Source organism: Lissotriton helveticus, chromosome 7 (genome assembly GCF_964261635.1).
Source record: "Lissotriton helveticus chromosome 7, aLisHel1.1, whole genome shotgun sequence".
Lineage (NCBI taxonomy): Eukaryota > Metazoa > Chordata > Amphibia > Caudata > Salamandridae > Lissotriton > Lissotriton helveticus.
In genome coordinates this window covers 95,739,101-95,754,410 of record NC_136068.1, presented here as the reverse complement: position 1 = coordinate 95,754,410, position 15,310 = coordinate 95,739,101, and the positions used below count along the sequence as shown (strand labels likewise).

Here is a 15,310-nt window from a genome sequence, read left to right as displayed (position 1 = left end):
CTTGGAAGAGGCGGAGATCAGAGGTGTCTGGTCTCTGGTGGAGTCCGATCTGCATATCAACCTTTTGGAGCTCCGAGCGATCAGACTGCCACTGAAGGCATTCCTTCCCTTTCTCAAAAGGAAAGTGGTACAGGTGTTCACCGACAACACCGCCGTCGTATGGCACTACAACAAACGGGGTGGGGTTGTGGGCCCTTAGTCATAAGGCTCTCCACCTCTGGACATGGCTGGGACATCAGGGCATATCCCTGGTTGTTCACCACCTGACGGGTTCTCAGCCATTGGTGCCTGATAGCTCATGAATGGCATCTCCATCCAGAGGTGGCGCAAGGTCGCTTTCAGCAGTGGGGAGAGTCTTTGTTAGATCTGTTCGCCTCCGAAAAGAACACGCAATGTCAGCAGTATTGCATGTCAGAGTTTCCAAGGCGGCACTCGCTCAGCACCGCTTTTCATCACATGTGGAGCTTATGCCTCCTCTATGGATTTTGGCCCATACCACTTCCACCAGAGTGCTCAGGAATATCAAGCACAACTGGGCTCAAGTGATTCTTGTGGCTCTGGATTGGGCAAGAAGAGTCTGGTATTTCGACTTTCTGAGCATAGCCATCGACCCTCCGTTCAGACTGCGCCTTCGGGAGTATCTTCTGTCGCAGAAACAGCGGATGGTTTTTCACCAGAAGCTGTCCATTCTCCACCTCCTTGCTTGGAGATTGCGTGGCGGCAGTTGACATTTTGACCTTCCACCGAAGTCTGTGATGTCATCATGTCATCTTGGCAGCCAGGCGTCCCTCCACTAAAACACATGTGGTATGGTGCAAAGCAAAGGTCTTTGATACCCTTTCTGTCCCTTTTTCAGAGGTCCTGTTCATACTTTCTTTGGCCCAGCAGGGCTCTTCTTTGGGCACCCTTAAAAGTAGCGTTCGGCTACCTCTGCCTTCCTGAGACTTCCAGATCCCCATCTTTATTTAAATCACCTGTAAATAGGTTTCTTAAGGGGCTTACTTGTTTGTTTCCTCTGTCTCCTATCATAATGCTCCAATGGGATTTAAATGTGGTTCTGACTTTTCTTGTGTGCTCTTTTCAAGCCTCTTCATAATTGCCCTTTCGGGCTTCTAACACTTAAGACTGCTTTCCACATTGCCATCACCTCTACTTGCAGAGTTAGCGAGCTCCAGGCTCTGTCTTCCAAGCCTCCGTATAAGTCTGTTCATCCAGATAAAGTGATGCTTTGAACAAAACCTCTGTTCCTCCCTAAAGTAGACACACCCTTTCATATGCGACAAACTATTACTCAGCTCGCCTTTTATTCACCACTGCATCCCTCCAAGGAAGAGGAGAGACTCCAACGCCTGGACCCAGAACGTGCGTAGTCTTTTTATCTTGATCGCACCAAAGACTTCGGGTGTTGGATCAACTCGGGCAGTACAGAAAAGGACCATCTTTCGATGGGTTGTGCTCCGCATTAAATTGTGCTGCCTGTTGGGAAAGAAGGAACCTCATGTTGGGTTATGTGCTTACTCTAGTAGAGCAACAGCGGCAACCTCTGTGTTAGCACCCGGAGTCCCAGTCCTGGATATCTGTCAGGCAGCAACGTGGACATTCCTATACACGTTTATCAGATACTACTACCTAGAAAGCCAAGTCCGGAGAGAAGGGTTCTTTGACTGTTCGGTCCTCCAGGAGTTCCTCATGTAATCTTGGTTCGCAGACCCTCCTCCGGGGTTGGTATTGCTGGGGTATCTATTCAAAAGTTAAGGAATCTACAACTAGAGTCTCTATCAGATAAATAAGTTACTTACCTTCGGTAATGTCAACTTACCGCCCCACCCATCCACCCTTCTCTGCGAACTGATTTCTAGGGATAGGGACTCCCCTAAAGGGCCCTATTTTTGACGCACCAGAGGTCAGTGTCTTTCATGGCTCTGCACATCTGGCGTGCAAAAGTCGTGTTAAGAACGGACGTCAGTGTGCCCGGGCGGCATCTGTGTAGGTCCAGCAATGTAATTTCCGGCTTGCACCACGACAGACGTGGAGTCGACTGACATCGCCTACCAATGCGCAGGGGTACTGCTGATATAAAAAAAAAAAGAATAACAAATACATACATACAGACTGATGCCTGGGGAACATTTTAAAGGTGAGGAATCTACAACTGGAATATATCTCTACCAGACACATAGTTACTGAAGGTAAGTAACTTATTTTTTAAGATTTAAGTGAACACAAAGCGCCTGTGATGATCTGTGGCAGAGGTAGACCAGGACCTAGGCTCAGTTTGAGGGCAACTGAGATGGAGCCATGATTGGATACAACTAGATTAGCCCCGAAGAAAGTCTAAAAGTCACCAAATTGGAACAGTTTAAAAGTCCTAATAAAGAAAAGGACATTATTTCTTTATTTTTTCTAAAAAGTTACCTCTCCTCAGTAAAAATCTGAAATTGTAGCCACTGCTTTGGAACTGCTGGTCTGGTACCTCCAGCAGTTTGGTCCCACTAAGGCTCTGGAGCTTTTGATATTTTTGCTTGGAAACACTTTCCAAGTCCCAACACAGAAAGAAACATTGTTGTATTTTCATAGATGCTGGAACCTTTCCGTGGGGTGAATCTGAAATTGAATCCAACGCTATGGAACAGGTGATAGGATACTTTTGCAGGATGTCTCGTGGCTCTGGAGCCCAGGAGGAAAAGGTTCAAAATTTTCCCAAACTTTTCTTGCTGCTCAAGCAACTACGAAAGCACAATTCTAAGCCCTGCAAGACCTCTGTGGGAGACCTTGAGATACTACCGTCCAGTCCAAGTTCCAGTTGTCATTGATCAGCTGGGCATTGTAAGTAAAAAAAGTATTTTGCAGCTTTTTGTGTCCCTGTAAAAACACAGTAGGTCACACACGGACATTTAGAATTCACTTTGTTCTCGTCCTTCAGACACAGGTCACAGACAGCAGAATCATTCCTCTAAAAGTTCTTCCACAGATCTAGAAAGTATTCTGAGGAAGGGAGGGTGAACGTTCAGCATTGTAGGGTTTACCAGCCTCTGGGCAGGGAAAGCTTCTGGATAATCCCTAACCAATGGAGTAAAAGTTCCCTGTGGCAACCCTAGCCACCATTTCAGAGGTTTCGGTTTACCTTACTGCAAACAATCACAGTGTCCCTTACCTTCAAAGTCCAGGGTGGTGAACTCTTCTCCCTTTTGAGCAGAGCCTGTGTTACTACCCTATGGTGTGGCCTGGGTAATGAGCATTTGCCTCCTCTGTGTTCACTCTAAAGTTGTTTCGGGTATAGTGTTCCTCCCAATTGGTATAGTGACAGCCTGACTAGGGGGACAAAAGCTGGGGCTTTCCAAGTGTCATCTTAAGTTTGCTTGTAATAGGGCAGGTCCTTTCAAACTAATTAAGTTCCTGGGTCCACTCCAACTCGTCCTCCTGTCAAGGGAAGGAAACACTGCCTCAATGCAGGCACAGGTCTTCGCTCTAAGAGCAGTTTTCATTCCTAATACCAGCCAAAGACAGTCTGCACAGTTCCTGGTGAGCTAATTTTAAATTGCCTTCCGGCAGCTTTAGACAGCATAAAACTATATTTAATAAAGATCTGTCTTTACCTTTAGATTGGATTCTTAATAAATATAAACATAAGTCTTTGGATGGAATCTGTAGCTTGTACAGGTCAAAAGTTATAGATTGATGTTTACAGTCATTACTTTGTCTTTTCCTATGTACCAGCTACAGCCTGACCAGTGACAATGTTGTTTTGGACCTTGTAACTGGGGAGCATGCCATTTCCAGTGTCACACGTGTTCCACTCTTAAATATTAAGCACCCCAACATGTGGGCAGGAAGGTGTAACTTAGAGGTTTAATTGTTCAAATCAGGCTTCTCTACATGTCAAAAGGATAATTTTGACGTGCCTGTGCTGCTATCGGGCATTGTAGTACATGCATGATAAGTGCTGCAGTCAACAAGTTGCATTCAACTTTTCATTCCCTGGGTGTACTTCTGCACCATATACTACGGCACTATCTGAAAGTTAAATGTGCCAATCAGGTTTTAAGCTGATAGCAACATGTTTCTGAAAGAGACACGTTAGTATTAGATTCCTTACCTTAGAATATCCCCAGGCGTCAGACTGGATCCGGAAATTTTTGCGTAGCAGTACCCTTGCGCGTCGGTAGGCATCGTCTGCGGCTCCGCGTCCGTCGTCGGCGTCGTGGGCGCCGTGATGATGTCGTCGGAGTACTTAGACGCCGCCTCCGCGTGCTGACGTCAGTTCTTCTTTTTTCCGCGCCAGCAAGCGCAGATCTGGAAAAGCAGTAACCCTAGTCACTTTTGACTATACTTTTTGATCCTTTTTGATTACTATTTCGAGTCTCTCGACTCCGAAACGGTGCCTTTAGGGATGCCCGGCTTCAAGCCCTGTGATGATTGCGACCGGCTGGTGTCGGTCACGGATCCTCACCGCGTGTGTTTGTCGTGTTTGGGCGTCGACCACGACGACAAGGCCTGCTCCGACTGCCGGGCCCTCTCTTCGAAAGCCAGGCGGGAGCGGTCCCGTAGGCGACTCGAACTCCGGCAGTCGGTCCCACGCCGCGAGAGGTCCCGATCCCAAGGGAGGTCGAGGGACAGGTCGCGGGCCCGGAGCCTCTACAGCTCCGAGAGTAGGCCGCACTCCTCCGGGTCGAAGTCGTCGTCGGGTAAGAGGCACAAGAAGTCCAAGCGGCGTCATCGCTCCTCGGACTCCCCCCGACGCTCGCGCGATGCGGCCGGGGGTTCGGGTGACACCGCCCACGCGGCTCCGTCGGAGTCGCGGGCGCCGCGTTCAGCCCCATACCCTCCGGTCCCTGGGCTCAACACGACGCCGGAGGAGGTCGAGCGCTTCCTCATGGCCATGAGGAAACTCTCTCCTCCGACGGGCTCCGCGGCGCCTCCGGGCCCAGCGGACCCGTCTGGGAGTCCTAGCGGGTCGGCGGCTCCGGCCCCGACGCCGTCTGGTGCTTCGGCCCCGCCGCCGCCGATGCCTTCGGGCCCGGCGCCGCAGGTCCCTGTTATCCCGACGCCGCCGGCGCCTTCGGGCCCGGCGCCGAGGGGTCCAGTTGTTCCGACGGCGCCTGCGGGCCCGGCGCCGCAGGACGCGACTGGTCCTCCTTCGGGATCTGGTTAGTCACCGGTGGATCTGACGACCTCCCCGGCGTCGGACCCTCGGGTGTCGCCTCCGGCGCCGTCCTCGGGCGGCGCCGACCCCGGTTCTGCTTCCGTTCCTGTTCGGCCGTCGGGGCGGCCCCGTTGGGCGCCGCTCCAGACGCCGTTTGGTGATTTTCACTTTTATGAACAGGCCCCATTGATTGAGGACCCTAAATTTCAGGAGATGGGTGAAGGAGAGGACTGGGAGGGGTCTGAGGACCCTCTGAACAGGGAGTGTCAGTCTCGTGAGGACTGGACAGAAGACCTTGGGGAGGCCAGTGGTCTGGACACCTCTCCAGACCCTGGGTTTGTCTCCCCTCCTACCGTGGCTTCGGAGGAGGGGGCAACATATAGTGTGGTGCTGATGAGGGCTGCCAAGGCCTTAAACCTTGAGCTCCCCGTCGCGGCCGTGAGGACTAACCTCCTCACTGAGGTCCTTAAACCGCAGTCCAGCTCGGCCGAGCCTCTGCTGCCCTTTAATGAGGCCTTGACTGACGTTCTTCTGGGCACTTGGTCCAAGCCCGCTACGGGTTCGCCCGTAGATAGGAACGTGGCCAGACGCCACCGCCCCGCCCCGGGCGACCCATGTTTTCTGTCCTCCCACCCTACCCCCGAGAGCCTGGTTATCCAGGCCTCCAATTCCCAAACCGCATTCCCGTCGGCCCCGCCGGATCGGGAATCCAAGAGGTATGACCAGTATGGGAAGAAGATCTTCTCATCCATTAGTTTGGGCCTGCGGTCTTCCAACACCGCCTGCCTCTTGGGACGTTACACCCACTCTGTGTGGGATAAGGTCGCGGAAGTGCTGCCAGAGTGTCCGTTGGAGGTACGGGCCAAACTCGGCCAAGCCCTGGTGGAGGGCCGGGATGCAGCCAAGTATTCCATCCGGTGTGGGCTGGATACCACTGACTCGCTGGGTAGAGCGATGGCAACGACGGTGGCGGTCAGACGCCACGCCTGGCTGAGGTCCGCCAACTTCTCGGCAGATGTCCAGAGCACGCTCATGGACATGCCGTTCGATGGCCGTCGCCTCTTTGGCGACAAGGCAGACCATGCGCTTGAGCGTTTTAAGGACTCCAGGGCTACGGCCAAGTCCTTAGGCCTCTCGGGCCAACGCCAGCAACCGGCTGCCTATCACTCCTTTCGTGGCCACGGAAGGGGTGCTCCCGCACGTGCCGCCAGCCACGCGCCGCAGGGCAATACCCAACGCTGTGGCGGCCGTGGGAACCGCCGTCCGTGCGGTCATGGGCAGCGGTGAGGTCAGTCCACACCTTCCCCCGCAGCATCCGCCTCAAAACCTTCCTAGTCCGTGCTTTCAGGCCCATGTGACGCCAGTGGGGGGCAGGGTTCGCCATCACCACCTCCACTGGCGCACTGTCACGTCGGACAGGTGGGTGCTGCAGATCGTCCGAAGGGGCTACTCCCTCCCCTTCGAGGCGACTCCTCCATCCATGCCACCGCAGAACCACCGTGTATCGGGGGATCACTTGCGACTTCTGCAGGAGGATGTTACGGCCCTCTTGGCCAAAGTGGCCATCGAGCGCGTTCCTGGGCCAGAAGTAGGGTGTGGTTGCTACTCCCACTACTTTCTGGTACCCAAGAAGGGCATAGGGGGCCTGCGCCCTATCTTGGACCTACGGAACGTCAACGGCTTCCTCCGGAAGGAGAAGTTCAAGATGCTGACACTGGCTCAGGTCTTAGCTGCCCTGGATCCAGGAGACTGGATGGTGGCGTTGGACTTGCAGGACGCATATTTCCACATCCCCGTCCTGCCGGCCCACCGGCGCTACCTGCGGTTCACGGTTGGCCACGAGCACTTTCAGTTTACCGTGCTCCCCTTCGGCCTTACCAGCGCCCCACGGGTGTTCACAAAGGTGATGGCGGTGGTCGCAGCTCATCTGCGCAGGTTGGGGATTTCAGTCTTCCCCTACCTCGACGACTGGCTGTTGAAGGCGGGCTCGCCCCTGACAGTCGTCGGCCACCTCCAGACTACGGCAGACCTCCTGCATCAGCTGGGGTTCTCGATCAATGTGCCAAAGTCACACCTGTGCCCCTCTCAGAAGCTCCTCTTCATCGGAGCGGTTCTAGACTCGGCGCAGTTTCGGGTTTATCCACCCGAGCAGCGGGTCCGGAATATTCAGGCTCTGATTCCCATCTTTCAGCCGTTATCCCGGGTTTCGGTCAGGTTGACGCTGCGGCTTCTGGGGCTGATGGCCTCCTGCATCCTGCTGGTGCATCACGCCAGGTGGCGGATGCGGGCTCTGCAGTGGGACCTGAAGTTTCAGTGGGCCCAGCACCAGGGCAACCTATCCGACCATGTCCTGATCTCGGAGGGCACTGCGAGACAGCTGCAGTGGTGGCTTACGGACCGCGATTGGGTCAGCGGCAGATCCCTCTCCCTAACCCAACCGGAGCACGTAGTTGTGACGGACGCATCCCTCCAGGGCTGGGGAGGCCACATGGGAGAGGCGGAGATCAGAGGCCTCTGGTCTCCGGCGGAGTCCCGGCTCCACATCAACCTGTTGGAGCTCAGGGCGATTCGTCTGGCACTGAAGGCATTCCTCCCCTCTGTCCGGGGGAGTGTAGTGCAGGTGTTCACGGACAACACCACCGCCATGTGGTACTGCAACAAACAAGGCGGTGTGGGGTCGTGGATCCTTTGTCAAGAGGCTCTTCGCCTTTGGCAATGGCTGGAACGCCAGGGCGTGACCCTGGTGGCTCAACACCTGGCAGGTTCTCTGAACGCCAGGGCGGACGAGCTCGGCCGTCGGTGCATGATGGATCACGAATGGCGTCTGAACTCGGAAGTGGCGCAAGCCCTCTTTCAGCAATGGAGAGAGCCTTGGTTAGATCTATTCGCCACCGAAGAGAACGCGCAATGTCATCAGTTCTGCGCGTTGGAATTTCCAAGGCAGCACTCGCTCGGAGACGCTTTTCGTCGCGAGTGGAGTTGCGGTCTGTTCTACGCCTTTCCGCCTATACCACTTCTGCCCAGAGTGCTGAAGAAGATCAGGCACGACCGGGCCCAAGTCATCCTTGTGGCTCTGGACTGGGCTCGAAGGTACTGGTATCCCGAGCTACTCAGTATGTCAGTCGATCCCCCGGTTCGTCTGCCTCTTCAGGAGGACCTTCTGTCGCAGCAGCAGGGGACGGTCCTCCACCCGAACCTGTCCAGTCTCCACCTCCATGCTTGGAGATTGAGCGGCGACAGTTGAGGCCATTTGACTTGCCTCCTGAAGTCTGTAACGTCATTCTGGCAGCCAGGCGTCCCTCCACTAAGTCGGTATACGCCTGCAGGTGGAACAGAATTGTGGCATGGTGCACAGCAAAGGCTGTGGATCCTCTTGCTGCCCCTCTTTCAGAGGTTCTTCTCTTCCTTCTTTCTCTTGCCCAGCAGGGCTCTGCTCTGGGCACTCTCAAGGGCTACCTTTCTGCCCTTTCAGCCTTTCTCAGGCTGCCTGATCAGCCTTCTTTGTTCAAGTCCCCTATTGTGAACAGATTTCTTAAAGGCATCACTCACACTTTCCCCCCTGTTCCGTTTGATGCCTCAGTGGGACTTGAACCTGGTTCTAACTTTTCTGATGTGCGCTCCCTTTGAGCCACTTCACAATTGCCCTCTTCGCCTTCTGACTCTGAAGACTGCTTTCCTGGTTGCCATCACCTCTGCCAGGAGGGTGAGTGAGCTCCAGGCTCTTTCTTGTACTCCACCTTTCCTTTCTGTCCATCCGGACAAAGTGGTGCTTCGTACCAAACCATCTTTCCTGCCCAAGGTTGTCACGGCCTTCCACATTGGGCAGTCTATCACCTTGCCTACCTTCTTTCCGCCTCCGCATCCCTCTAAAGAGGAAGAGCGGCTCCATCGTCTGGACCCAAAACGTGCGCTCTCGTTTTATCTGGATCGCACCCGCCAGTTCCGGGTGGATGACCAACTCTTTGTTGGTTACGTGGGCGCCAAGAAGGGGAAAGCTGTGCACAAGAGGACCATCTACCGGTGGATCATCTTGTGTATCCAGGCATGCTACTCTTTGGCTAGGAAGGAGCCTCCTGCTGGATTGCGGGCTCATTCTACCCGAGCCACGGTGACTACCACTGCCCTGGGCAGGGGTGTGCCCTTACAAGACATCTGTCAGGCAGCTACGTGGGCATCGCTGCACACGTTTGCAAGACACTACTGCCTGGACAGCCAAGTCCGGAGGGATGGCTTCTTTGGCCGTTCCGTCCTCCAGGACTTTCTGGTGTAAGTATTGGTTCGCAGACCCACCACCGGGGTTGGTATTGCTGGGGTATCTATTCTAAGGTAAGGAATCTAATACTAACGTGTCTCTTTCAGATGCACAAGTTACTACTTGTGTAACGATATATCTGTAAGAGACATTAGTTAGTATTAGATTCCTTACCGACCCACCCATCCTCCCCGTTCTGCGAACCAATATCTAGGGTTAGGGTTGTCCCCTTCAGGGCCCTAGTTTCAATGGCACCAGTGTTGGTTTTTAACATGGCTCTGCGTTTCTGGCGCGGAAAAGCTGTGTCTAAGAACTGACGTCAGCACGCGGAGGCGGCGTCTAAGTACTCCGACGACGTCATCACGGCGCCGACGATGGACGCGGAGCCGCAGACGACGCCTACCGACGCGCAACGGTACTGCTACGCAAAAATTTCCGGATCCAGTCTGACGCCTGGGGATATTCTAAGGTAAGGAATCTAATACTAACTAATGTCTCTTACAGATATATCGTTACACAAGTAGTAACTTGTGCTTTAGGGTAAGACCATATACACTGGCACTGCATAGCACCGTCCCAGTGTTGGCCTGAAAGATTACCAGCAGGCAATTCTAGAAAAAAAAAAAAATGGTTAACCACCCAAAAATCGGTCACTTTACATTACGTAAAACCATATACTCGTCAAAGGATGTACATTCTTTTTCAAATAACTGTATTTACATTATAGGATATAAAAGCAGGCAACCCCAGTATAAAAAAACAAAGATTTATGGTAACATGTTGTTCTTCCCCACATTGCCCCCACATAGTTCATTACAGGAAAGACATTAAATGTATTCTAATAGGTTTGTGCAATTAGTTGCTAACTACTTTTTAGTGTGTTTAGTTTTGCTCTACAGATTATCCTTGTATTCTTTTTACCTGACAGACATTTAGCCGCAGATTCCTTACCTTAAAATTATCCCCAGAAGCCAGACTGGATCTGGAAATGTTTCTACAGCAGTACCTCTGTGCGTCGGTAGAGGGCGTCAAGCGACTCCGTAACGTCATTGTCCACCGGAAGTGAAGTAGTCATTGCCCATATAAGCCCTCCCCCGGCGCGGTGACGTCAATTTCTTCCTTCCTGTTCTTCCACGCGGACCCATAGTGCGGTACCTCTAGCCATTGGTCTCTCTTGACTTTGTTGATGACAGTGTGCTTTTTTCTGGATATCTATGATGCTGTGGGGTCTAGAATGTCTAGCCCTCATGCTATTTGCTTTTGGTGTCTAGGCATCCACCCTGACTCCAAACGGTGCAGCTCGTGTTTTCAGCTTCGGTCGTCGGCGCTGCACGGCCACTGCATGACACTGGTAGCCACACAGTGGTCGACAGCCCCTCGCAGTCACGGTTGTCTTCTTCCTCCAAAGACCGGTTGAGGGCCAGCTCCCGAAGTACTTTGTCTCGCTGTCACTTAACAAGTCACGCTGTAGGCGGTCATCGTTGTGGCCTTCTCAAACTTTACCGCGTATGTGCGATGTCCCTGACTCTCCTCCTTTTACTCCGATATCTGAGTCGGAGCTGGTGTCTGTCCCACACCTTCTGGTTTTCCCCAGCACCCAGGTGACTGTGGCTCAGATGAGGGACTCACTATCTCAACCATGATGCAATTTTGGCTCTCTACTTCCCTGTGGTGCGTCTTTTGCCCCAAGGCGGTCGGTGAGGCCTCGACTGACTCGAGGCCGGCGGGACTTCCCTCGGTGTCTGCGGGGCCCTCCAAATCCATGCTCGAGACTCTTTTGGCTCTAGTTCAGTGCTTTGGGGTTCCCACCTGTGAGACCTATATTGGATCCATTGGTGCTGACTCTGGCGTTGATGACACCAATTGCCGCTACGTCGTCTCTTCTCGCTGAGGTGTCTTCTTCTCCATGCCGGTCGACATCGGTAACGGCCCTGATTCTTTTCAGACTTCCTTCCGCTTTTGGGGGCGCCCACTGTGTTTTTTTTTCCATGGCTCACGGGTATTTTGGTGAAGTGCCTGCTTAAACGAGTGATCCTTCTCCGGAGTTTCATTGGGTTTCTGACCCTGGTGACGCTAGTGGGCTTGACTCTTCCCCATGTTTCATCCTGTTTTTTCTGCCTCGCTTCAGAGGCTATCTCAGCATTTGCACAGCTTTTGCGGAGAGTTGAAGAGACCGTTGATCCCCTTACTTGGAGTGCTTCAGCAGAGCCAGCTGAAAACAGAGCCTGCGCTTCCCTTCAGTGAAAGCCTCTGTGATATTCTGTTAGAGGCTAGATCTAGCCGCGGATTCCTTACTGACCCACCCTTCCTCCTCATCCTGTGAACTTTTGCTCCTGTTCTTCTAGATCCGGTCTATGCACCCTCATGCCTTTCATTGGTGATAAAAAAGTCTGAGAAAAAGGAAGACAAACCAAACAGCCACTAATAATTAAGGTAAGCATCTTTCAAAAAGAGGTTTATTTTTTTCGCATACTGTTTCCATGGGAGTTTCTATATGTGGCTCAGCGTGTAAGCAATGGAAAGTTGTCATGGAAGAAACTGACGCCAGTGTGTCAGGTTAGGGCCTATATGTACTCTGACGACGTTCCATCCGGTTGACTTAGTAGTTACAGGGTTGCTCGATGCCTTCTACCGGCGCCCAGAGGTACTGATGTAGAAGAATTTCCAGATCCAGTCCGGCGCCTGGGGATAATTCTAAGGTTAGGATTCTGTGGCTAGATCTAGTCTTTACCAGATAAGGCGTTACCAAGGTAAGTAACTTATTTGTCTGCTACCATACTATCTTTCTTATATGAAAGAGCTAAAAGCTGTTTGTGGAACTTATGACAAGTGTGACCAGTATTAAAAGGAGTCATGCCTGAGTTCCATAACCTTACAATTTCTCAGTGACTTGCAGTAGCTTTATAGTATGCAGCAGTGGGTACTTTCCCCCATAAACTAATTGTTTTTACAGAATTCTCATACGACCACAGGATGGTATTAAGCATCAATTGCTATTGAACACCAAATGGTTGAGCCTTAATTTGAATGCTTTAGTAAAGTTTCTTGGTGTTGACCGCAATCATGTAAGAAATTATTTTAAAAAAATACCTTTTGTGTATATTTTGAGTGCATTTTAAAAGCCAGGTTTTAAATTTATTAAATTATGTTAGTCTAACATATTCACCTGTCTTGGAAGTGTACCAGTGCAGGTACATAACTGAGGCAGGAGCATTGTGTTTCACACAACCTGTCTGTAGACCGGCATAGGCTCAAAGAGACTAGACTTTTCTTATATGACCTTAAAAGACTGTTAGTCACTGAATGCTTGAGCTTCTCTGTTAGTTAGCGGGGAGTCTTTTCATAGAAGTTCATTTTGGGAGCTACCCCAGTGCATTGAATTTATATGCATTCTAGATTAATTGAGATAATTTCATTTTTTATAGTAAGAGATATTTTATGAAAGATTAGTCTACAGTGGAATAAATTCATCTGTGCTACGTCAAAAAATGTTGATGATATTTTTTTATTATACCATAGTCCCAATGAAGGAAACCTGGAATCTTGAAACATCTGTTGACATTTGTTTTGAAAATTCTTTGAAATATACCACCTTTGTCTTCGCCAATACTTCAGTCGAATGTGTATATTCGTATTTGAAACATTTAAATGAATGTTAACCCAAAATCGCCACTAAAGAATGCTACCAAAAATTCTTCTTTGGAGTAGCTGTGGATCATTTCCTCCAGAGGAAGCACAGCACAGAAGAATCAATGGTGTGATTGATATGGTCAACCAACTGAGAAATAACAAGTGTGTAGTCAGATTTCATTGAAACCTACTAACATTCCACTTTTCCTCTTGCTGCAGGTATCCAACACAAGTACGACGGCTTCGACGAGCTCTAGTTCGGGAAACAGCAGACAATTTACGAGACAAAGGATAACGCGAGTTAACCTCAGGGACCTTATATTTTGCTTGGAGAACGAGCGTGAGACAAGCCATTCACTGTTGCTTTACAAAGCATTCCTCAAATAGAAATGGGAAAGATGAAGGCATTTTTGATGGATACGCCTGAGGACGTTGTTTTCTACCTTTGCAGATTTTGCCTTTTTATAATGCGCAGATGGGATTTCGTCAATGAAAAGAATCCTGAACCTCTTTACACGGAACAGTTTTATATTCCGGTTTATAAACAAAAATCTTTAACGTGAAGAGAGACAGAACATTTCTGTACCGGCGACGGAACTCAATAGAGGCCTGTGGATATTAAAGGACAGTTGAATCTATACTCATCTCTTGAGTGGCCTTCTAGCCAAACAAGCCATATATAGACTGAGAAGGATCTTTCGGCAAATCTGTCACCCTCGGTCAGAACTGTAGCAGTTGCATCCATAATTGTGCATTTTAGTTAAATTTTAACAAAACTTATTACATAAGTTTGTCTACAGCACATGACCTCATTACTTTTCATAGTTTTTTTTTGTTGCTTTCAGTTGGCAAAAACAAACTGATCCCTGCCCTATTTATATCTCTTCCCTCCCACCCTTGTTCAAGCTCTTGAGTGACAAAACACTTTTTGCCACATCGCCTTTTTAATTTAATATTTTTAATTCACTTTCACCCAGAAATTCCATGCAGGAGGCCCACTTCTGAATTTGCTGTTGGCGTCTGTAAGGAAAAATTATATATATATATATAAATATATAAAATAAAGCAGGAAGAACAGCAGAATTTTAATTCACTACAGTTTGTAAAGCTGTAAAGTCTAAAAGTAAAGTGAAAAATCTTTTCAGCATAAATATATTTTACTTGCACTGTGTATTTTAGCTGAAATGGGAGCATAGATATGAAATCAAAGTTTGAGAGGATTCATCTGAGAAGTATCTCAAGTGTATGTAAATCAAGTGTTGAAAAAATGGTTGGTGGTTTTTCGTCCGTAATTGTACATACATTTTTGGCACATAACAAATTGCTCTGTAAAACCATAATTATTTTGCTAAGACTGTATGCAAGCTGTGGGCCGACTTTTAAAAAGTCCCTTCTTTCTACCTATTTTTTTATTGCAAAATATACTAATTGGTTCTTTATATTTTCAGAGGTTAATGTATTAAATTGTCTATTGATAGTACTTTTATGACTGTAAATATTTGGCTTTTTCTCGCGTGGACTCTCATGTTAGAACTGAATTATCTGGCGTGTAAACTAAAGGCTGATCAGTATTTTTATCAACACCTGACAAACTGTTACACCTTTTATTTGTCTTTTAGGAAATCCTGTCTTACCATTTTTTCATGTAAATTTTGCACAGTTACTTGTTTATATGTAAATATTTTACTTTAAAAAAATGAAGTTTTTAATTGCTATTGTTTTATATAGGATTGAAAGAAAAAATTAACTCCTTTATTAAAAACAAATTTATCTGTACTGTGGTTTGGCCCCTGTTTTCGGCGCACTGGTTAAGCCTGGCATCTTTCTATTTGCATACTAGTCAAGTTTGAGGTATTAAGAAATAAACACCGTTCATGATCCCACATTAATTGAAATAACTTTAAAAAACTTTAATCTCTTGAAAGATTGAGTTTAAACTCCTTCCTATAGGAAATTTACTCTTTTTGCAATTTTGCTCAAGTTGAACAGCCGATCAAAACACACTTGCTTATGAATTTTTTTAATTTAAATCTATTTTGTTTTAAAATAAAACAGGCCAGCTTCAGCAAACTTCAAAGCAAGATTATTAAAAGTAAAAGGTTTATGAAGAATGGTGAAGGAAAGGCCAAGTATAATAAATGGGGCTGGGAAAAAGCAAGACTGTGTAGATCAGACGTCCGTTCCCTCCTGTGGTGGGGCAGTACTGTTCGCAGCCTCCCAGGTTTAAATCGCACACCCATTGAAAGCATTGGACTTATAAATTCATGTCCTTCAGCGCGCCAACT

General features: G+C 49.2%; 1 protein-coding gene across 4 annotated transcripts in view; it reads left to right on the top strand.

Moving 5' to 3' along the window:
- TAF4 (TATA-box binding protein associated factor 4) overlaps positions 1–14,801 on the top strand; it is a 227,443-nt gene extending 212,642 nt beyond the window's left edge. For all 4 annotated transcript variants that reach the window (XM_078651584.1, XM_078651585.1, XM_078651587.1 and 1 more), the window contains one exon: positions 13,245–14,801. In XM_078651584.1, the coding sequence (XP_078507710.1) occupies positions 13,245–13,412 (168 nt within the window). In that variant the 3' untranslated portion in view covers positions 13,413–14,801. The remainder of the gene's footprint in view (positions 1–13,244) is intronic.
- Positions 14,802–15,310: the final 509 nt, after the last annotated feature.